General features: G+C 47.0%; 1 protein-coding gene across 5 annotated transcripts in view; it reads left to right on the forward strand.

The window, feature by feature from the left end:
• Bcorl1 (BCL6 corepressor like 1) overlaps positions 1 to 17,257 on the forward strand; it is a 68,260-nt gene that overhangs the window by 35,451 nt on the left and 15,552 nt on the right. For all 5 annotated transcript variants that reach the window (XM_071606135.1, XM_071606132.1, XM_071606133.1 and 2 more), the window contains 6 exons: positions 761 to 926; positions 2,044 to 2,124; positions 4,059 to 4,448; positions 8,345 to 8,568; positions 13,160 to 13,381; positions 16,012 to 16,178. In XM_071606135.1, coding sequence (XP_071462236.1) covers positions 761 to 926; positions 2,044 to 2,124; positions 4,059 to 4,448; positions 8,345 to 8,568; positions 13,160 to 13,381; positions 16,012 to 16,178 — 1,250 coding nt within the window. The remainder of the gene's footprint in view (positions 1 to 760; positions 927 to 2,043; positions 2,125 to 4,058; positions 4,449 to 8,344; positions 8,569 to 13,159; positions 13,382 to 16,011; positions 16,179 to 17,257) is intronic.

Here is a 17,257-nt window from a genome sequence, read left to right on the forward strand (position 1 = left end):
GTGAGTATACATTGGGCTGTGTGTTGCCCTGGAAAAGTCATTTAACCTCTAGTCTTGGAGCTATAGTTTCCTCATCTGTTCACTGGGGATAGCTTCTTCTGTCAGTGTCCTTGGGAAGAAAAAATTCCAATAATAGACATGAGAGCCTTTTGCGAAGTTGAAAGTGCTTCAGAGTATAAAGTGGCATTATTAACCAGGCTGGGATCTCTAAATTGTGTTTCAGAAAATATGGGAAGATGGGAATTTCTCCTGTGCCATGTTCTTGCTTTAGTTGAATTTGTTTTCTGATATTAATTTGCGTATGAAAATAGACAGGTTTCTTCACTTGGCTCTTATTGAGAATTATTTTCAGTCATTGGTGTCAATACCATTCACAATGATGTTATTTGAACAATGTAGTTGCCCAACTTGCAGAAGAGGCATTTTTGTTTAAAACCCATCACTCCATTGGTGTTGGGTATAGAGAATATGGGGCCTGACTTTGTACCTTTTAAAATTACTTTGGGTATGTGTTCAATGGCTTGTCAGCACAGATTCTGTAGACCTCTTTAAAGTGATGGGGTGTGGATGCCTATGGAGACCAGCAAGGGCACTAGATTCAGTCCAGGAGAGCCTCTGTAGCTCCCTGGAGTCCCTCTCCTCTGCCCGCCCCACCCTGGGCAGCTCATGTTCATGTGTCAGAAATGGGTGCTTGGCTCAACCCTGGGAGAACTTTCTTAAGCAAAACTGATCTCAGACCTGACTCTCTACTTCTCTACAGTGCCGGAAGTCTCCCAGTGACCCCCAGGAACCCACCAAGAAAAGCCCCAGGGGGGCTTCAGATTCAGGAAAAGAGCACAATGGAGTCAGGGGAAAGCACAAGCACCGGAAGCAAACAAAGCCAGAGTCCCAATCTCCAGGAAAACGAGCTGATGGCCACGAGGAAGGTAGGCCTCAGCGGCCCCAGCTTTCTGTGTTGGGCTGCAGAGAGTGTCCTGTGGCATGTTGGTAGGAGAAGAGGGACCCAGAGACTGGAAGAGTGAGCCTTCTTCACTATGGAAGGGAAATATAATTGCTATCTCTGATGTCAAGGACAAGAGAGGGGAGGTAGCAGGGGCGTATTCTGCCCCTCACATTAAAAAACAGCACACTCCAAAAGCCAAGGAAATGATTTGCAGACAGACAGATGGCAGTCCTGTAACAGAGTAGCCAGCCCATTTCCCTGCAGTGTGTCTAGGCTTGAGGAAGAAACAGGCTTAGGAAGATTTAGACAAAATTATTAGAACCCCCGTTAGACAGCAGAATGGAGGTTCATCATGCTGTTTTCTCTACCTTTGAGTATACTGGAAAACTCCCTTTCTAAAAATATAAAGAAATCACTAGCTCTCTAGCTACAAGGTTTTAGAGATATCCTAAACCTTCATTATAATTTATGGGCACACAGGATGTTTGGGGTGGGGGGGAGTATGTACTAGACCTGTGTGTTTTGCCATAGATGGTCCCTGGGTGCCCTCATCAGGGAGAGACTCCCAGGTATGTCTGACCACAGCAGTCCCTGTTCATGGCCTTGCTCATCTGACATGACCTGCCTCTTCTAGGTTGCTCTTATATAACAGTTTTCTTCTGTTGACCACCTCCTGCTCTTGTCTTCCCACCTCACTCAGTACTTTAAGGTTCATCGAGATTGCCCTTCTCTGGGACTTCTTCCAGCTCAGTTATAACTCAGTGGAGGTGCAGAGCCTTCAAGTCATAGGGACAGCTGTGTCTTCTATCTTCTGGTGTGCTGTTGAATTGAATCGATTGTGTGCACTGCCTTTTTTGGTGTCAGCAAAAATGACACAACTCCCAGTTTTCAAAAACTACTGGGAAAAGCTCCTTCCCTAAAAGAGATAGGTATGTGATGGCAGTATAAGAGGAGCTAGTGGGGATAGCCCTGGATAACCATAAGGTCAATAAGAATCCCACCTTGATTTTCCCACCTGAGCCTCTTGAGTGGGTTTTTTAGTTTTTAGATTCTAACTGTGATGTTTCTGCCTTCTGTCCCCAAACCACACATAATTCTAGGTTCTTTGGAAAAGAAAGCAAAGAGCAGTTTCCGTGACTTCATCCCAGTGGTTCTGAGCACACGAACACGCAGTCAGTCTGGTGAGTGAGACCAAGGTTGTGGTCCGTCTTGGCATCTTCTATGAACAGAGAGGTAGACATGTGGTTGAGTGATTTTTCCATTGACCCAGGTAGAAAGTTGGGAATTTGCTTCACTGGGCTAAAATGCAGATACAAGAGAGCCCTGGGTGGGGTCTAGGAGTGTTGCCCATGGTTTTAGGACTATTTGCTTAGCTTTTCAGAGCAGTGATGGCATCTCTTATTGGGAGCTGATAAGAGGAAAGGCCTGTGCCACTCAGAAAAGCTGATTTACTCAGCTTTGGCATCTCATGATTATTGGGGCCCATCTCAGGTACAGACATAACCTTTGGACTGGGTCTTATTGGCTGATGTGACAGGCATCATCAGAATTGAAAAGGCCATTGAGTTGTCAAGGCCTTCAGATTCACTTTTGGCACCCTGAATTTATGTTGGTCAATCCCCAGGGCCTAAAAAAAGGAGTCCTTTCCAGCCTGTGTTCTCTTTTGCTTGCTCCATGTTGATACACAGGACTGGAGATGGTTGCCCTGCTTCACCCAGATTTCCATGCAAATTGGATGGAATGGGAAAGCAGGGCACACTGTAAACTCAATGATCTGACATTCTATTAAACAGCACCTCAGCACATGGCGAGCGCGGTGGTAATTGGGGCTCATAATGATGGCCTGGAGGTCTCACAAAATCCTGAAGTATCCTCTGAATCATCAGAGAGCGATTACATTACTGCCAGTCCCATTTTCATGTTAAACACATTGTAGTGTATTTGATTCTTTGAAAATTGGTGATCCCTGTGTGATCTCTGTGGTGATGCTGTATTAACCAGAATATTAGATTAACCAGAACACTTCGTTCCCTGCCTGGTCCATATAATGGAAGGTTTACTGGAGAGCTGTTATCTTTAAGTGGTCTGACCCACTTGAAACTTGGGTCAAGGGCAGCTCTGTTCCCCTAGAACCATTTCTTTCTGCTACTGACCTCACTGGGGTCCTGGGGTTGTCAAGTTAACAGCTGGGCTTTGGGAGAAAGATGGTAGTGTCTCACAGCCCTTCCCAGGAAGGTGTCAGATCTCCTGTAGTGTGAAACCAGGCCAATTTAAGATTGTACTTTTGTTGTTAGCAGAGGTAAAGGAAAGAGTGAGTAGAGAAAATGGCCTCTTGGCAAGGTGGCCCAGAAGGACCAGAAAGGTGCCATCCATCCTGGGGTGGCTGTGAATGGAGGGGGAAGTGCCTGCCCAGCGGTGAGGAACAGCTGCAGCTGGGTGGGGGGAGGGGCGGGGAGACAGCTCCACCCCTGAACTCTTGGCAGCTTGGTAGGAGGTGGGGTCAGTTTAAGGGAAGACAGCTTGCTGCAATACATTTGGGCCTGACTGAGCCAGGGCCTGTTACAGGAAAGGGACTCCTTGCTTTGCTTTTTCTGAGACGTTTTTTGTGATGGTCTGCTTGTCCAGGGTGGCTCTGTCAGTGAGACAGGTGGGGCCACAGAGTGAGCAGGGGCTCCTCCTTCACCTTCCACTCAGCCCCTGTTTCCCAGTCAGCGGGAGCCTGTAGCTCTCTATAGCTCTTTGCACAATGCTTGGCACCTTGTAAGCAGGAAGCAAGAGTTTGTGAAGTCCGTTCAAGTGACACAGCACTGTGGATGAATAAAGCTGTGTGTTTTTAACACTTGATAGTTGTATGATACTCTGGGCTCTGTAAAACACCAGTGAAAGATTTCATTCGATCCCCAGAACAGCCCTGTGAGGTCAGCAAAGAGAGAATATTATTCCCTTTTTATAGATGAGGAACCAGAAGGAACTTTCCCAAAGTATTTAACTAATAAATGGCAGAGCCTGAACTTGAACCCAGACCTTCAAACTCCAAATGCAGGGCACTCTTGTCAACATCATTCTTAGTCCTCTGAAGAGATACCTGACTGTCCTCTGTACATCCCATCCACAGGAAGCATCTGTAGCTCCTTTGCTGGTATGGCAGACAATGACATGGGAAGCCAGGAAGTCTTCCCCACAGAAGAAGAGGAGGAGGTGGCCCCCACCCCAGCTAAGCGTCGAAAGGTGAGAAAGACTCAGCGGGACACCCAGTATCGCAGCCATCATGCCCAGGACAAGACTCTGCTGAGCCAGGGCCGCAGGCACCTGTGGAGAGCCCGAGAGATGCCCTGGAGGACAGAGGCCGCCCGGCAAATGTGGGACACCAATGAGGAGGAGGAAGAAGATGAGGAGGAGGGGCTGGTGAAGAGGAAGAAACGGAGACGGCAGAAGAGCCGAAAATATCAGACTGGGGAGTACCTGACCGAGCAAGAAGAAGAGCAGCAGCGGAAAGGGAGAGCAGGTAAGGCTGGTCGGGGGACTACTGTCCCAGCAGCAAGGTTGGTTTGTGAGAACCCTGGGGCATCGCCATGTTCCCACCTCTGCCTGCTCTACACCAGCCCAAGGCCTTATAGAAACCTGGTGCTATGCTCTCAGCTGCCAGAGAGGGTCACTCAACTCCAGCCCCACGAGGTTGAGATTGAATAAGTTCTGACTGACCTACAGGTGAGCTGAGGACATGAAGGCCTAAGCCCTCTGGTTTCCCATAGTTAGCTGAACCTGTGGGCCAGGCCACTGTGACATCCTTGGCATGGGCCAACACCATACCAGTGAGTCCTCTGGTTGGCTTAGGGGGGTGGTATCTGAGGAAGACAGGTTCTCTCTCCTAGAATCTTGGGATCAAGAAAAAAGAGGGCATTGACCATCTTTCCTGAGATACCTCCAGCCCCTAAACTAAACAAAAGTACAGTGGTTCCCTCAGATGAACAGAAGAATATCAAGTAGAAGTGGGTATAACTTTGCTTTCTCAGTTAAAACCACAAAGATTATTCAGAAGTGAAGGTTTGAGGTGACCCAAGGTGGCATCTTTATTTGTTGGACATTAGTTGGAAAAGTAGGTAGTCCAAAGAGAAAAACAAGTGTTTTTTTTGGCCATGCCAGATGCTAAAAAATATGACCATGAAGGCACAGACTGGCACAAGAAGCTAATATCAGAATGCTCCACTAAATACTATTAAGGCCCATTCCTGTGGTGGATTTTCTTTCTTTCTTTCTTTCTTTTTGGACTGGGGATAGAACCCAGGGGTGCTTTAACTCTGAGCCTGAGCCACATCCCCAGTCTTTTTTTTTTTTGAGACATGTTGCTAAATTTCTCATACTGGCCTTGAACTTGTGATCCTCCTGCCTCAACATCCCGAAGTAGCTGGGATTACAAGCACACACTGCATGCCTGGCCCTGTAGTGGGTTTTTAATTGAAAAAAAGGCAGATCTCTGTGTTTGATTAAAACATTTCTGTCTCCCCCTTACATTCTCTGACCTCTACCCTTGAAACAACAATTGATTGTCTCCTATGATGTATTCATTCTGAGCTGCTGGTAAACACCTGCAGCTCCCTTATTAGCTAAAAATGGAATGACTTCACATCAAGTGGGTAGTAGATTCTGGGTTTGCAATAATGCAAAGAAAGCTTAGCCTCATTTCCAACTCTGTTTAAGTGGACATATATATGATACCTATCCCTGTGCTCAAGAGAGTAATTGAGCTAATTTTCAACTGTATGAGTGAGTGGGGGCAATTTTCCCTTTCTTTTTCCAGAACCATAATGGATTGGTCATGAATGAGTTGTCAAATCATTGGCCTGCGCCACTTATGTTAGGATGAAGAGGAGCTTTGTTGCACCTGATCTTCTCTAATGAGGGGTGGTTTCCTAGCTTGGAAGCTTCCTATGGAGCTATCAGCTCTTGGAACTAGAACAACCTTCAAGGTTGCCTGGTCCAGTTTACTACCCAGTGCGGAGAGAGCTCTCTGTAGCATTCAACAGGAAGTAACATGGGAGAACACCAGTGATCAGGGCATCCTGCTTGATTTGGGGGCAGCTCCAGTTGTGGAAAATAGGTCATTATCCCTCCATGGATGTATCTAAGTGTTTTGTGTTGAGGCAGCTGGCTTTGGCATATGGTCTGGTTAACTGCCTCCAGATTTAATGATGGCATTTTCATGCAAGAATTGTCTGACATACGTGTCTCTCCTCAGGAAATTCTAGTCCCTCCTACTATTACCTGTCTTTCAGATCAATGTCAGACAAGCAGGTCACCCTCCTCCTGTCTGAGCCTTGTGACCTTTCCTTTCATCCTGGGCTTAGCTGGTCTCCCTTCTTCACCTGTGGAGAGGATAGGAAGAGCCATTCCCCTCACACACCTGTTACCTCCACTCTGTTCCTTTATGTACTCTTATAAAGCCCTTGTTCCTCTGCAATTGAATAAACTCCAGAGCCTTCCCTGCCCTAGGTAAATGGGGAGGGGGCTGCTTCTTTGCTTGTGGCATTAAATGCTCTAATATGGCTCTTCATGCTTCCTGAGGTCCTCACAAGGCACCATTCTGTTTCTTCCTCTTTTGCCTCAGTCCAAATGTGTTGCATCAAAAGCCCTGGTTTAGATGTTCTGGCTGGAAGTGCCATTAGAGACCATCCAGCATAGCAATTCTTGGACAGTGGGCTAGGGCTAGTTGGGAAAAAGAGGTGGCTTTAGGAGTTGTACATAAGTTACAGACAGTTTGCCATATTGGAACCATGACTCTCATATCTGGGTTTGCCCATGGCAATGTCACACATGAGAGTCCATGTGGCTGGAGGTGAGTTGAAAACTCTTGGATCTCAATGCCTTCATTTCAGGATGTAGAGAAACTGAGGTTATAGTTAATTCCCTTCATAGACATATTGATCGTTTGCCATGTGCTAGGCAAAAAACCAGTACTTGTGTTCAGTCCCATGGGGGAGATAAAGAACACACAGGCATGGCCCTACTAAGGAGTTTGCATTTAAATAAGATAATAATCGTGCCTTACTTTTTATAACACTTTGTAAAGGAGTTTGCATGTATGATCTCACTTAATTCTCCTACCACTACTGGGATGTGGATTATATTCTCCCCATTTATAGGTATGGAAACAGGCTCACAGAGCTTCTGGCTTGCTTCTGTCCAGTCACAGAGTGGCCAGGCCACACAACACTGATGTTAAGAGATGAGAGCAAATACAATCTCTCGCCCCTACACATGGAGTTTAGGGCAAACCCTAAGGTTGAGGCTCTTGCTAATGGAGTTCCCAGCAAGCCTTTTTGAAATTAGAATGCACTTTATTCAGTGAGTTGTGGTTAGAAATAGAGATATGGCCTCGTGTGTTTCAGTGACACAAGTGACTTGATTTCCAACCAAGGAAGGTGGCAGTTTTCTTCCATTGCCCACCAGCTAAGTAGGCCCATGACACCTTCTAGTCCTGGGGAGTTTCTGTTGCTTTGATCTTTGTGTCTTCAGAGAGTGACAAACAAGGCAGTTAGCTGGATAGACCATAAAGGCAGCCTTCTACGTGTAGCCCCCACCTTACTATACTGATACTTCAGTGGAGCCACTAAATTTGTATTTTTGTTTTTGTATTTTTGCAGTACTGGGTATTGAACCCAGGGGTGCTCTACCACTGAGGTACATCCCCAGCCCCTGCCCCCTTTTTTGGTACCAGGGATTGAATGTAGGGGCACTCAACTAGATTCCCAACCCTTTTTAACATTTTATTCTGAGACAGGGTATCACTAAATTGCTTAGGGCCTTGCTAAGTTTCTGAGCCTGGCTTTGAACTTGTGATCCTCCTGCCTCAGCCTCCCCAGCAGCTGGTTTACAGGCATGTGCCACCGCACCCAGCTTTCCCAGTCCTTTTTTTTCTTTGAGACAGGATCTTCTTAATTTGCCACGCTGGCCTCAAACTTGTGATCCTCCTGCCTCAGCCTCCCAAGTAGCTGGGATCACAGGTGTTTGCCAACACACCTGAATAGATTTGTTTTTATATTGGAGATCCAGACAAAGAGGACAGAGAGAAAGTTGAAAAGAAATTCTGATTTGTTCTGGGCTAGGGAAAAATTCTTTAAAATTACCCTCATCTTGGGAATAGCCAGATGGGCTCCCACCCTGCTGGCAGGGCTGGGAGCTGTCTCTTGCTTGTGGAGGAGGGACTTTGGTGTTGAACTATACTGTCCATTTGAGAAGCACTGAGTGGAATAGTCAGCACTGCATAATATACCAAGAACTAATAGTTACACAACTTTGCACAGTGATTCGAATCCCCGAAGTCCTCTGATTCATCTTAGAGGATGGCGTTGCTTTTTAGTGTTGCATTTCTCTGATATCTATTCTTTCCTGTTTCTTGCCCAGATTCAAAGAATCGTAAGCAGAAGACTCCCTCCCAAAGTTCGGAGCATCGCCTCAGGAATAGGAACCTTCTCTTGCCCAGCAAAGCCCAGGGGATCTCAGATTCACCAAACGGTTTCCTCCCAAATAACCTGGAGGAGCCAGCCTGCCTTGACAATTCAGAAAAGCCATCAGGAAAACGAAAGTGCAAGACCAAGCACATGGCAAACGTCTCAGAAGAGTCAAAGGTATGTGGCCACCAGGGGAACAGGGCAGGGGACAGGAGTATGTGTGTGTGGCAGGGGAGCTTTCCACCGAACTCCTCCAGCAGGAATCTTCTCGGGGAGGGCAGGGAGGGAGTGGATGGTAATGATCAAATTAACCCATGTTTATTAAAGAGTTCTAAATTAGTTCTAGAAGGGTTGGGGGTGGATTTGAAGAATGGGAACTAAAGTTATAGCCAACTGTAGAGTTTGGCCCACCATGACTTTTCCTCTACAATCCTTGGATCTCCTTTGAGTTCAGGAAGAGTTAAAGAATATGGCAGGATGTTAGCCTGAATAGCTTGTTAACATCCAATCAAGAAGCTTTTGTCTGGGCTTAACTCACTGGAAACCAATCATGGAGCTTTCTGAGTCAATCAAGGTAGAAAACAACTTGTAGAAGCAAGGGTTTTGATGTCCAGACAAAGGTTGCTTGAGGGTGGAGCTGAAAGAATTCTATTTGGGTCCAAGTTATAGCTGCCTCTCCCCACCCCCGTTTCTTTGACTGAGTGAGTGGGCACTCACCAATCAGCCAGGCACCCCCATTCATAATTGACATCTCTTTTGGATCTGATGCTCACTGCATTGGTAATGGGTTCTACCCTGTATCCTCAGAAAAAAAAAATATTAGTCCTCATCCTGGGTGAGTTTTGCATTTGAAGAAAGCGAAAGTCTAAGGTAAAGTTTGTACCCATAATAAGTATTTGTCATTGACAATCAAAAAACCCAAACAGGCTATAATGGGCTCGCTTTGGTGGTTGTGATTCTTACTGCTCTCTCCAGCTCCTGAGCAGGGATCCCTGAATAGCACTGTCAAAGAGTGGGTGCTTATCTCCCCCTCCTTTCTGCTCCCCCCTCTCCGGAACCCTGTTCCAGCTCAGACAAGGTACTCGAGTCTATTTGCTCATCTTTAAAAATGGAGTTGATACTTCATGCCCTTTCTGTCTCACAAGGGTGCTTGGGGGAACAAAGGAGGCAATGTCTGTGACAGGCTTTGATAACGGTAGAGTACTCTCTGAGGGTTGGTCTGCATCCTTGTGCTTCAGGCAGAGGCACGAATGAGGGGACAGAGGCATGGTGTGGCATCCGTTTCCTCTCACCCCCAGAGTGGTAGAAAGACAGGGAGGGGCTTAAGGGAAGAGCAAGGAATCCCCGGTCTGTGCTAAATGCTTCATTTATGTTATTGCTCTTAATTCTGCTTCATTCATGTTATTGCTCTTAATTCCTGGGGTGGATCTTGGAGACTTAGGTACTTATATTATCTTCATTTTATAGTGAGGAAACTGAGGGAAGGTGAGGGATTCATTTCATGGTCACTCAGTGGTCCAGAGGGCCAGAGTTGGGACTTGGAGCAGGCCTGTCTACCTCTGCAGCCCCAATGGTTCCATGTGCCTCACAGACTCTGAATGGGTGGCTTCTATCTGTATCCTGGAGACACAGGGGGAGGGGGATAGTAGGCAGGAAACACTGCAGCCCCGAGCAGCTCTGGCAAAAGGTGGGCGTCCCTGTCTCTTGCTTCCCCCTCCCCTTCCCCTGTTCTGCCCCAGACACTCAGATGGCCCAGTCCCACACAAAGGTAACCAGCCCCACACTCTGATGCTTCTGTCTGGTTGTTCTGCCTGGCAGTGTGTCTGTTGAAATGTTCTCCTGGAGAGGGTTTTGTCCCTCCTCAGGGCCTCCCTTTCTCTCTCCCGCCTTTCTTTTTCTCCCAGTCCCACCACCTGCTCTGGTTGCCCCCATGGCATGGGCTTTGTAGTGGAAAGCAAGGCGGGGGAGGGAGGGGGACGCTTCTGCAGCACTAAAGCAGGACATTGGCCAAGGGCTTCTTCCCACAAGGGCTCTGAGCCAGGGGGAATTGGAGAGGGGGAGGGGTCCCCCTACTTGTTCTTGCTCCTCCCTCTTTCAGGCAGCCTCCCTCCTGCTCTCTGGCAGCTCTGGCCCCCAGAAAGAGAGTCACCCTTTGGCTTCTGGCTTGGCTTAGTGAAAACCTGGTACTTTACCCAGCATACTCCAGTCCTGCCATTAAATGCCCCATTCTCCTGGCAATAAAGCAACATTATACCCTCATAGTTGGTGTCTTTCTGCTAGGGATTGTACCTCTGCCCTTTTGGGATGAAGACTGGGCTTCTCTTGATCTTGGGATTTACCAGAGGAAATAAATGCCCTGACCCCTCATCTTTTCTCTGCTACTTCTCCTTTTCTAACTTTGTCTTCCTAGGTTTGGCCACCCAAGGCTCTATACATGGCTCACACAATACCTATCTGTTGGACTCAGGGATGACCCTGAGTTCTGAGTCCAGTGCTTTAAGAAACTAAATAGAAGGTGACAGTATAAACCCTGCCCCCAAGGAGCTTAAGACCTAGCCTGGTAGCTTATTGCAGAGGCTGAGGCAGGAGGATCTCTTGAGCCTAGGAGTTAGAGGCTAGCTTTGGCAACATGGTAAAACCCTGTCTCAAAAATTTTTTTTTTTTTTTTTTAAATCTTAGCAGAGGAAATCAAGACTTACCCATAAAATGCTAAAAACAATGACACCAACCAGTCATGGTGGTGCACGCCTGTAATCCCAGGAAATTGGGACGCTGTAGCAGGAGGATTGCAAGTTTGAGACCAGCCTTAGCAGTTTAACAAGACCCTCAGCAATTTAGTGAAACCCTATCTGAAAAATTTAAAAAAATATATAAAAGGCTGGGGATGGAGAACCCTGGTTCAATCCACAGAAACCCCACCACCACCACCACCAAAAAACATAAACATTGGAAAGAAATAAGAAAGTGAGACATCAGACATCAGTCTGTGATTCTTTCTCTGCTCCAGATGTGCAGATAAAGAAGGAGTAGGATCAGAGGTGTTGTAGAATAGTGTAGAGTATATAGGATTTAAGTGAAATCTTAATGCTCTGAGGGATTTGGATAAGTATATATATTAACTCTATTGTGGTGTAACTAATCACTCTAAAATGTAGTGGATTAATACAACAATAAGCATATATTGTCTCATACAGTCTCTGGGGTTTAGGAGATTAAGCGGCAGCTTAACTGGGTCTGGATTGGGGTCTCATGAGGTTGTAGTCAAGGTGTCAGCCACGGCTATATTCATTTGAAGGCTTGACTCGGACCAGAAGATCTGCTTTCGGGGTAGCTGGCTCACATGGTTGGCAAGTTGATTATGGTTGTTGGCAGGAGGCCTCCCTTCCTTGCTCCATGGGTCTCCCCAAAAGGCTGTTTGAATATTCTCATGATATGGGGCAGCTGGCTTTCTCCACACAGTGAGTGATCCAAAAGAAAACAAGGCAGAAGCCACAATGTCTTTCAGGACCTGGCCTTGGAAGTGATACATGGTCCTTTCTGCAGTCTCCTACTGATTATACAGGTCAGCCCTATCCATTGGAGGAGGAGGTTACACAAAATAATGAATGTCACGGGGTGGGGAGGATCCTCAAGAGCCATTTTGGAGGGTAGCTGCCACAGTCTTCCCTCTGGCTTTCAATGATTCACATCACTCCCAAGTATATTTACCCTTCCCAAGTCTCATCCAACTATGGCATCAACTCCCAAGTTTAAAATCACACCATCTAACCTAGGTCCAGACAAAAGAGGCTCTTACATCTCATTGCCTAAGTATATAGCTCCTCGAGTACAGTTCCTTCTGCTCTAAAGACCCCTGAATTAAAGAAATAAGTTACTTGCCCCCATAAACCAATGTTCCTACCAGTATGCCATGGTAGGAACATGCATGTGAACCTGCATAGACATTTCAGTTCAAAATAGCGGTGGCAGGGGGGAGGCACCCAGGTGCCTCTTGTGAGGACAGGACTCTACTAACATTTTGTAAATTCCTTCCCTGTTCATTGCGGTGCAGCCTTGGTAGTAGTTCATTATCTCACAGACCCTGCAAGGGCGAAAGGCTCAGAGGGGTTGGACCAGGCCGCAGGTGTTACAGGTAGTGGGTAGCAGAGGCAAGCTTTAAACTCAGCACTGTCTTGTTCCCAAGCCTCAGCTTGTTCCCGCACCTCAGGTGGGCCTGAGTATGATCTGGGGGCTGGGTGTGGTGAAAGATGGGAAAAGCCTGTGAGGTGGGAGTTGGGGGGAGATTTTTGCAATAAGAGTAAAAGCATTAAGAAGTGTGACTATTTAAATGACAGCTGTCTCTGCTTCACTTTGCCCTCATTACTTAAAGACGTGGTTCATGCAGACCACATGAGGGGACATTGAGGCAGGTAACAAAGGCCTGCAGAGTGCTTGAGAGAAGCTGGGATACCCTGTACCCCCACTTTCCCAAACCCATTATCATTCCATGGCTTATGGGGCTGAAGATTTGATTCTCTTCACTCCCCAACCCATGGTGGGAGTGCACAGGAAGCCATGGTGATCTAACAAATGCTCCACATGGCTAGTGTGACCTGCTCAACCTCTAGCCTCAAAGTTGGCAGTGGCCTTACGGCCACTTGGGGTACTTTCAGCAAAGCACCACATGAAACACTGATGAGGTGAGATGGCCTTGGCAACCAAGTGGCATGGCCATGATGGATGAGATTGGTTGCCTGGCCTGACCCAGGGCTGCACCTCTGCTTTCCAGGGTAAAGGTCGTTGGAGCCAACAGAAGACACGATCTCCCAAATCTCCCACCCCAGTGAAGCCCACTGAACCATGTACACCCTCTAAGTCCCGAAGTGCCGGCCCAGAGGAGGCCTCAGAGTCACCTACAACTCGGCAGATCCCCCCAGAGGCACGGCGGCTCATTGTGAACAAAAATGCTGGTGAGACCCTCCTGCAGCGGGCAGCACGTCTCGGCTATAAGGTGAGCCAGCTCCTGTGGCCACACATGACACTGGCCTGGGCCTCTGTTGAGGGAGTGTCTTGTCAATGGCTCCTCTTCGGCTTGAGTCCCAGCTGGCCTCCCTCTACTGCCCACATGGCCTGTGGGGCTGCCTTTGTCTGATCTCAGTGTGTGGGAATGCACGCTTATTTGAATGTCCGTTTGGGATAAATGCAATTGAAATGGTAACACAATATCACCCACTGCATTCCTAGGCCAGGATGGGGATTTTGGGATTTTCACTTCGTCTTGAATTTCCCTCTGTGGTAGCTCCCACCCTCAGAGAGGACCAGGGGTGGTTATTGCTCACTCTTCATCTCCTTTGCACCTTCCACTAATTTTGGCTTCTGGTAGAAGGGTCAGGAGCATGCTTGAGGGGCAGAGTTGAGCTAACCTCACCTTGTACTACTTCCCCATACATTGGAAAGTAGGCAGGAAAGGCAGCTGGCATTTATTGAACACCCCTTTTGTCATGTTAATAAGAGTTTTGATTATAGTAAGCCTGTGGAGATAGACTTTATCATCCTCATTTTACAGATGAGAAGATCGAGGCTTAGCAATGTTAAATGATGTGTTCAAGATCACTCAATACTGTGAATATATATGTCAAAATTCAAACCAAGATCTTTTGATTTCCAAGTGCCAGGGTAGGGTTAGAAGACTGCTTCATTTACCATGATTAAATTATGTTGTCACACATTTCTGTCATTTTCCACTTTTTCTTGATACAAACTCTCTTTACCATGTATTTTTGCCCTGATGATTTCCTCAGAATTTTCTCCTAGCAGTAGAGTTGCTGGATTACATAGCATGCCTTTTTTTTTTTTGGTACTGGGGATTTAACCCAGGGGCACTTAACCACTGAGCCATGTTCCCAGCCCTTTATTTATTTATTTATATATTTATTTGGTACTGGGATTGAATCCAGGGACACTTAACCACTGAGCCACGTCCTCTCTTGTTTTTATTTTTCATTTAGAGACAAGATCTCACTTCGTTGCTTAGGGCCTTGCAAAATTGCTGAAACTTGCTCTGAACTTGCAATCCTCCTGCCTCAGCCTCCCTAATCACTGAGATTACAGGCATGTGCCAACATGCCCAAATAGCATGCCTTCTTTTCAAGTTTCTATTCCTTTCAAGACTGCCACTCCCAGCCAGGCTGGTCAGCACAGGAAAGCTGAGTTGTTAAGACTTGATAGTGGCTCCTTCCCATGGCCATCTTTTTTTTTCTTTTGGTACTGGGGATTGAACCCAAGGACACTTTAACACTGAGTACATAACCAGTCCTTTTTCTTCTTATTATATGAAGACAGGTCTTACTAAGTTGCTAAGGCTGGCTTTGAACTTGGAATCCTTCTGCCTCAGCAGAAGTTGCCAAGGTTAGCCTGGAATTTGGGATCTTCCTGCCCCAGCCTCCCAAATTGCTGGGATTTCAGGCATGGTAGCCCACATCTGGCCCTCAAAGTTATTTTCTTGTGTGCGTGTGTGGGAGGCAAAACCAGTAAACAGGCCATCACTGCAGAAGCAGAGGTCAGGGCAGCCTGTCAGGATTAGAAGGAAAGGAATGGTCTGGAAGCGAACATATGTATGGTAAGGATGGCAGGAGGCCAGTTTCTGAGGACAGGTGGCAGCACCCCCCCCCAACACAGGCACACGCACATTCACTCTGGCCAGCTAGCCTCTGAGGTATCAGGCAGAAGGGCTAAGATTCCCATCTCCTAGTGCCCCAAAGAGGGCTGATGGCAAGTACCTTGTTCTGAAAGTCAGTCAGTCAGTCAGTATCTACTGAGCCCTTTACCCAAGGCCTCATCCATCCCAGCTAGGGTGCTTCAAGTTACTGGAGTTCCCCTCTGGTCCTGTCTGCTCAGCCCAAGGAAGTTAACCATTAAGGTATAGATGAATGACTGAATTATGCTTGGAAAAATCCTGACTTGAGGGGAGGGCTGGAACTGGCAGGAACATTGTTCCTGCTGAGCCCAGCATCCAAGGATGGCACTTAAAACAATTCTTCCTTCCCAGTTCTTGAATTACCACCAAAAGCTGTGCTCACTACCACGTCTCATCATTTCCCTGGACTGGAGCTGGCTCACAAAGCTCAGGGAGTCCAGGTCTGGGAGTATGAGCTCTGCGTGGGCAGGGGAGCCCCTCTGAGGACCTTACCCCAGTGACAACTACCTAGATGAGTGCTATTTATCATAAGAAAATGCCTCTCCACTGCCAAGGAAATGGCCTAGAGCTGGGGTCTTGGTGACTGGTGGCTCAGGACTGACTTCTCTTTTTGGTATTAGGGATTGAATCCAGGGGCACTTTACCACTGAGCTACACCCCCAAACCCTTTTTATTTTTAATTTTGAGACAGGATCTCACTAAGTTGCTTAAAGCCTCATTCAATTGCTGAGTGAGGCCCTAAGCATAGACTAACCTTGAACTTGTGATCCTTCTGCCTTAGCCTCCCAAGTCACTGGGATTACAGGCATGAACCACCATGCCTGGCTAGAACTGACTTCTTTGAAGAAAGATTTTGAGACATATTGGGGGGGCTTCAAGTCTAACTGGTATGATTCTGAGAATTTGACCTCTCTTTGTTCATGGAGCTATCCCTATCCCCACAGGACGTTGTTCTGTACTGCCTCCAGAAGGACAGTGAGGATGTCAATCACCGCGATAATGCTGGCTATACAGCCCTGCACGAGGCCTGTTCCCGGGGCTGGACTGACATCCTGAACATCCTGCTGGAGCATGGTGCCAATGTGAATTGTAGTGCACAGGATGGCACAAGGCAAGAAAGTTTCTCCTTCTCTGAGGCCAAGCCCCATCTCCAGCTTAGCCCCTCCATGAAAAGAACTTGCCCCAGCCTGGACATTTGTAGCACACCAAGCAGCGAGTTGCAGAGAGCCCTTTCCAGGAAGCCTTTTGGAAAATTTTTTGTAGACTGAAGAGGGAACCGGTTTAGAGCAGGATGAATTCCTGGATGGCCAGTCTACTCTGTTTACTAAGGGGAGGCTAAGATTTTCCAAGGTTCATCCCATCTCATGCAGCTCTTACCAGGAAGATCACTAAGCCTTCCTTCATTTCATCCTGGTGGGGCCCTGTCTCAGGCAGAATCTGGGGCCTTAGGAACTAATGGGAGGCTGACCTTAGATTAAGATTCTAGATTTGATTTTTCTAATTTGGTTTTTTCTGTGGTTATGGGAATTGAATGCCAGGGTCTCTACCACTGACCCACACCCCCCAGTCCTCCATTTTAATTTTTTAAAAATATTTTTTAGTTGTAGATGGACATACTATCTTTATTTTTATTTATTTATTTATTTTTATGTGGTCCTGAGGATAGAACCCAGGGCCTCATGTGTGCGAGGCAAGCACTTTACCACTGAGCTACAACCCAGCCCTTAAATTTTATTTTGAGATAGGGCCTTGCTGAGTTGCCTAGGCTGGCCTCAAACTTGCAATCCTCCTACCTCAGCCTCCCAAGTTGCTGGGATTACAAGTGTACACCACCAAGCCTGACTATAATTTGCTTCCTACCCACTTTAAAAAAAATACATACTTGCTACATCTTAGAGAAACTTACATTCTCCTCTGTTCTACCAGAGGACCTACTTCCTAGGTAAAATAAACCTCAGCTGCATGACAAGTAGGGGGATCCAGACCAAAAGTTGCAGCTTCCATTTGGCCACTGGCTGGAGTGTGGAGCTGCTCTGCCCATCCCTGCTCTTGGGCAGTCACCTGGGTTCTTCAGGTCTTAACCCCTGTATCTGTTTTAATTTTAACCTTCATCAGGGACCCATTCTCTTCTGAGCTACTAGTGGCACCTCATTGTGCCCTAGGGACTATCCCAAGATGTGGGGGTGGGGG

Source organism: Marmota flaviventris, chromosome X (genome assembly GCF_047511675.1).
Source record: "Marmota flaviventris isolate mMarFla1 chromosome X, mMarFla1.hap1, whole genome shotgun sequence".
NCBI classification, from domain to species: domain Eukaryota; kingdom Metazoa; phylum Chordata; class Mammalia; order Rodentia; family Sciuridae; genus Marmota; species Marmota flaviventris.